This window comes from Cyprinodon variegatus, unplaced genomic scaffold (genome assembly GCF_000732505.1).
Source record: "Cyprinodon variegatus isolate N-32 unplaced genomic scaffold, C_variegatus-1.0 Scaffold747, whole genome shotgun sequence".
NCBI classification, from domain to species: domain Eukaryota; kingdom Metazoa; phylum Chordata; class Actinopteri; order Cyprinodontiformes; family Cyprinodontidae; genus Cyprinodon; species Cyprinodon variegatus.
In genome coordinates this window covers 67009-73560 of record NW_015151200.1, presented here as the reverse complement: position 1 = coordinate 73560, position 6552 = coordinate 67009, and the positions used below count along the sequence as shown (strand labels likewise).

The window sequence follows — 6552 nt, the reverse complement described above, 5'->3', positions numbered from 1 at the left end:
TCTCAATGGTTTTTGCAGTGTTGGCCCTTTTTCAACTGCCGATTAGCCCTGACTTTAGTATGAACTTTATTCTCCACTAAAGTCGTTCATAAACTCAGAGATTTCGCAAAAAAAATGCCACCTTTTCTAAATCTATCATTGCTAAACACACAGAGAGGTTAAAATGAAAAAAATAAATAAATAACCCCCCAAAAAAAACTCTGAAACAATGACAAGGGAGAAAAGTTTTATTGGCTACAGTGGAGAAGCTTTCTTGGGGTTAAACGAATAATTAACGGCTTGAAAAGTTGCCAATTGCACCAGTGATGAATAAATAAATTCACAGGGCCTCTTGAAAGCGACTGTCAGTTATCAGTGATGAATATTTCCTCTAGAAGTCTCATCTGATTAAATGGCCTTTTCTTGTTTTTTTTTCTTCTTCAACTTCAGTTACAAATGGTTCATTAATATGCATGATTTTAACCCTCATGTTTTAAACATTACAGTGTACAGGGGATTCTCGAAACCATTTTCAAATCACTTTCACTCAGTTCTGTTGCGTTCATGCTCTGGGCGTTGTTGGTATTTGCTAAAATAGAGATAAATGTCTTGTCATTTGTACTTTCATAAACTGGAAAAAGAAGAAACAAAGATGGCAAATAAAGCAAAAATCTACCTGATTTTATGTAGAACATTGTTTTTAGCCTCTTTGCCGTTTCCTGCTTATTCATTACTACTTTTCTTTTACTCCTCTTCTATACTATCTCTCTCTATCCATTCATCTGTCTGTTGAACTATAATAGGAAACCACAGTCAGATATCAAGAGCAATTGTGGCCATCAGAGTAATGGACATTAACGACAATGCCCCTGAGTTTGCCACCGAATACGAGGCCTTTCTGTGCGAAAATGGAAAACCTGGACAGGTAAGGAAAGAAATGACTCATTCATCAAAGCAGCAATCTATCACTTTCTTACTCTCTGTCCTTCTTCTCTTTCTCCCTCTCCTCCCCTGTAATGATTGGCCACAATGAATTATAGCCTATTTATTTCGCTGGGAAACCACAGAGGTGGGAGTACAGACCTTTTTCTCTAAAACAGGCCTCCCTCGACACAGTGCGCACGAAGCGAAGGGAAAATGAGCGCAGTCAGGATTGATCGGAGGGGATCATAATTCAAAACTGTCTTTCATGTCTACCTCCAGATGGCACAATGCTTTCCCTAGCCAAAAATCCTGGACAAGTACTTAGTATTCTCCTTCTCATCAATCGCCCTCATTCAGTGGAACTGTGTACGTACAATAGGGAGCTTTATTCAAAGGGGGAGAAAAAAAGGAAGCAGAGAAAAAGAAAAACTGTCCTGCAGGTCCTGAATTTAAATTTCCAATCAATCATCAGGACGTACAACCTGGTAGGACCCATGATGACAGATTAATAGATGCAGGAGCCTGAAAGTGGTAGCTAGAAAGGACCTCTCAGATAAGATACTTCAGGAATAAATAGCGGAGGTGTGAGGATACATACAGGTCACGAGAAAATGTAGACAACACTGGATTAACAAGGAGTCAAATGTTTTGGGGGAAAACAAAAAGCTAATCACGGTTTCTCCCTTTTTTTGTTGGCCAGTGTTTTAAAAAATTTTTATTTTTAGGGATAATAAAGGTGATTTTATGGAGCATCAAGCCCTGTCGTCTAAAGTATGTGAGTCACGTTTGATCTGAATAGTGTTTTTGTATTATGGGTGTGAAATTTAATGTTCTCTAATATTACTTTAGTCTTCATTTCTCTGTCTAGTTTTATTTTCTTCGCTTCATCTATGGATAAATTGGACCTCTTGGAACAAAACCTTGCCCCCTTTTCAGTGGTGACAAGATGTAAGATTATTATTTTTAGAAATATTATTCAGTAAGTCGCTTTCAGTTTCATGCATGTAACATTTCGAGGTGAGGAAATCTTAATTTTAATCAGTTATTAGCTCATTTGAACAACATTTCAGTCATTGGATACATTCTATGGTACTTGGGTGCATGTATTTTGGCTCATTTACAACATTATTGAATGTTTAGAGCAGAGGTCTTCAACAGGGGGTCCGTGACCCCTAGGGGGTCCGCAGAGGTACTGCATGGGGGTCGCGAAATTTTGGTTTATTAGACTTATATTCCCCCCTGCAATATTTTCCACTAATTGAGATGTCTTTAAATCCACATTAACATGAATTCAACACACTGTACTAAACAGATAAATGAAGGCAGAAGATGTCTTTCAGTCATCAATGCAGATCTGCGTTTCTGAGTAAAAATGAGTCAAATATCTGACAAAAGAGTGGAAATTAGAAGATTATATAAAAAATGTTTTGTTATTGCTGTTCCAATAAGTTTAATAGTAAGAACAGAAACATAGACTCTAGATTTTTTTTAGTTCTTCAAAAAGTCAGAGAAAGAATATCAAGATTTGATGCATAAAATATCTAGAAACTTGACATATTTTTGAGATAGTCTTCAACATAAATGACAAATGAACCACAGAAAAGAGGTCAAACAGGTATAGGATAGCTGTAACCTAAACCTTTTTTTTTATATTCCCCCTGCAATTTTTTCCACTAATTAAAATATCTTCAAATCCACATTAACATGAACTCAACACACTGTAGTAAACAGATAAATGGAGGTAGAAGATGTCTTTCAGTCATCAATGAACACATTCAGCGACACACAGGAGCTCTTTCAAGCTGGGCACCGTTTCATTCACAACACCTGTCCCATCAACCAGGAATCAGAAATACTTTAATAATCCCAGGGCAAAATTAGTTCCATTAAATTACTCCATCTGTAATAGAGTGACTATAGAACCAGTTTAATATAACACAATTTCATACAATATATAAAAATAGGGGGTCCCCGCCCCATCTCGCCATCAGTTTGGGGGTCCTTAGCCTGGAAAACGTTGAAGAGCCCTGGTTTAGAGGGTGATGGCAGAACTGTAATTTTCTTTTGAATGCATATGTCCCTAAATTTTTTATATTAGTTGTTTCTCAGTTCTTGAATGCTTAGTTCCAGTTTTTAAGTCAGCGTTTATTAATCCAATCAAACAATGGAGCTTATGCTGAATCAGACTAAATGGGACTGAGCCAGATAGATTTTTGTGTGGTAACCGATATTGTGATGTTTGAAAAGGTGACATCATAAAATCTTGAGTTTCAAGTCTACAGCTGAAACCATTATTTTGATATATTGTACACCATTGAGAAACTTACCTGTTTTCCTCAATGTGTCATTAAATCAGACTAAAATCTTACAGGGAAGACTTTATATCTGTCAGGATTTTGGTTTTAAGGTTTTTATGAGGACCCAAATGCAGAAGCTGACAGGCAGGGGTGAGTCCTTTGGAGGTTTAATGGAAAATCAGGCAGGAAAAACAGGAATCCAAAAATCCAACTTAAAACTGTAAATCAAAACAGAAATCCCAAAAAAACAACATAAGAATGGTCATGAGGTCATGAGGAGCCAGGGTAGGATGAAATAAGACGAGGAACCAGCAAAGAGGGACTGCAGAGGGAGTGTATTTATGGCTGCCTGAACAAAGGTAGGACTAACAAGCTGATAAGGAGCAGGTGTGACTAGAGCTGATGAGGAAGCAGAGGGAAAAGAACACAAGGGGGCAGCAGAGGACAGACAGAAAAACCTAAGCAACTTAAATGAATCTAGACACCAATAAAGCTAGAAAACAAGGAAAAACCTGGCTAAACTTGAAACTGAAAACTTAGAGAAAAAGACAAGATCGTTACAATATTATTAAAAGATTTATATATATATTTTTTAAAACACGATAAAACATTTTTCTGGGAAACTTTTTTTTTGCTGTTTATATTCAAAAGTTGACAGACATTCACAACATTTTGGGTAAAATTCTCTTTTAAACACTGATTTAAATCAAACATGACCAATGATTCTCAGGGGGGATTGGGTTCTCCTGCATCCGACACCTGACTCGTCTTCAAATATGTACGTCTCTGCCCCTGCGTGCGTTTGCAAACTTGCTTCCTCAATTAGAGCAGTCAAGTAACCAAGTATAAATACTTAGTTACTTTTTTTAAATCGTTTCTTTGAATATTTATTGTTCCACAAGCTTTTTGACTTTCACTTCCTTTATTTATACAAAATATCAAAACTTTTTACCCCTAACTTTTTCTAAACTAGCCATTACTTCTATACATATTCTATCTACATAGATAGAAAATCAAGAGGAGACTCACACAAGATTAGATTTTAAATATGCATATTGATCATTTTTTAAGTTCTATTTCAATTGTAATGGTGTTGGTAACTTTAATGCTGCGAATACTAGAGCTTTAAAATTACTCAACTGTTCAGTTCATTCTGTACTATTCTGTCTGAAATTGGAATTTATTCTTTATTATTTATGTTTTCTCTACCAATATAGAGAGCAAAAGAGGAAAACTTTATTTTTGTATATAGAACTGTTTTTATAATGTAATATTTATTAGTTTCTATAATTATATATATTATATAATTATATATTATATTATTATCTATAACCTTACAAAACTCTTTTACTTTTGTATTCAAGTACAATTTAGAACCTGATTTTTTTTTTTTTTTTTACTGAAGCAAAGAAGTTTAATCAATACTTTTACTTTCTCTTTTTTTTTACTCTTTATTTTCACTTATGTAAAGTATGCGAGTACTTTTGACTCCTCTGCTCTCAATATTTTGCAAAAAAAAATGATCATAACAGACCAAACTGACGCATTCTGGGGAGATTTAGTGAGAGTTGTCTTTTTTTTTTGGCTTTAATTTTACAGTAAAAGTAAATATCTAACTTTCTGTGCATATTTCATCAGGTTTGCCTTAACCACCATAATAAAGAAGTGTTCTGAAATGAAAAATACAGACTGAGTAGGCTGTGCTCTCTAATGGCTTTGCTCTATCTGCTGTTTCCTCTTGTCTGTATTCAACACAGGTGATTCAGACTGTCAGCGCTGTAGACAAAGACGACCCAATCCAGGGCCACTACTTTGACTATCGTCTGGTGCCGGAGATGCTCAACAACCCTAATTTCACCATTAAAAACAACCAAGGTGAGAAGCCAAATAAAACTCTTTAAATAAGCTGTTTTTGTGGCAGAATGAGTGAAGTACCTTTGAATTGTTCTAATGCATCTCTGAGTCTTGTCTCTACCCTGTAGCGCATTAACCATACTGGAGTGGAAATCTGGTGGATCAGTGTAGCTCACAATTAGCAGATGTGAAATTGTTTGGACACCAGCTTCTTTTTCACTCCCCAGTGCATTTTGAGGCAAACTAAATGAGTGGGATCCAAATGGTCTTGCGGCTCAATGTAGGGTGACATCCTAGGAGCTGTTTCACAACAGATGGTACAACACTTATTTGCTAAATTCTCTGATTGTTTTTTTTTTTTTTTCTCCCCGTTTCTTTTGTCTTTATGCCAATCCTAGATTTCGGCCTCTTTTCCCACTCCTGGCTCAGAACAGGCTGTGTTCCAAATGACGTTGTGTAATGTTTCAGCTTGGGGCAAAAAAAAAAAAAAACTCTTCATATGGTACTAGCCTTCTGTTTGGTTGCAGGAGCTGCAGGCTAACTTACAGCAACCTCTCTCAGATGGAGGCAAGTACATAGAAATCAGGTCATAGAGTGGACTCAGTGGCTTTCTGCTGAAACAAAAACCTTTTACTTTGAAACAGGTACTTAAGTAGGCAGGAACATGGCATCAGGGTAATCACTGGAAAAAAAAGATAGCCTCTGGAGAAAGCATGTTTTTTTCTAACATAAGTAGGAATAGAGTAAATTGACATAAATTTATATTTTCTTGTCATGTGCAGTTATATAAAAAAAAACAATAAACATCTGAGATTGGTTTCTGTCGATCAGCCAAATGTGGACAAAACATGAAGGTGACCTGGTTGTTTTTGAAAGCTAATATCTTCTTGTTTTATAAAAAAAAAAAACTTTATTCCAATACCAGGAAAAAAACTCTTTCTAGTCAACTACTGTTGTGGCATTATTACAAGGCACAGTTAATTTGGATTAGTAGCAAAAAAAATAATTATTTATAATATCACAAATATAATCCCTATTCTCTTATTTAGGACAAGTACAGGCAAGATATAACCCAAATATTTAAACATAAATTTCATAGACCTTTCCCAGCTTGTGCAAAAAATGTTCCCCTGTAAGTCACATAAATGCACATAGAATATTATCCCAAGAATACTATTTACATCAATGCAGCCATTTTCAAAGTCCAGATGAAAATCCAAAGGGCTCCAAAAGGTCACAAATAACATCCCACTTTAATCACAGCGACGGCAGCAAGATTCCTAAATAACGTCAGATTTCCTACAGGCGGCCTCTTTGGTCTTTGTCCTCAGTTCTCTGCAACTAGTTTGCAGCATGAGGCCCAATATCAGGCACTAACCCTAAGCACTAACCGTTCATTTGCACGTTCCCGCGGAGGGTCCGCCACATAAGGGCCATCCCAATCCAAGTAGTGAGTAGGGGGAGTGGCCCGTCCAGCCCTTAAATAGTGAGTCTGCAT

At 36.2% G+C, this 6552-nt stretch overlaps 1 protein-coding gene across 2 annotated transcripts in view; it reads left to right on the top strand.

Annotated features, from left to right (window-relative positions):
• The window catches only part of LOC107098108 (cadherin-8-like), a 235789-nt gene that overhangs the window by 219733 nt on the left and 9504 nt on the right, over positions 1-6552 (top strand). For both annotated transcript variants that reach the window (XM_015395576.1, XM_015395575.1), the window contains exons 9-10: positions 783-904; positions 4958-5075. In XM_015395576.1, coding sequence (XP_015251062.1) covers positions 783-904; positions 4958-5075 — 240 coding nt within the window. The remainder of the gene's footprint in view (positions 1-782; positions 905-4957; positions 5076-6552) is intronic.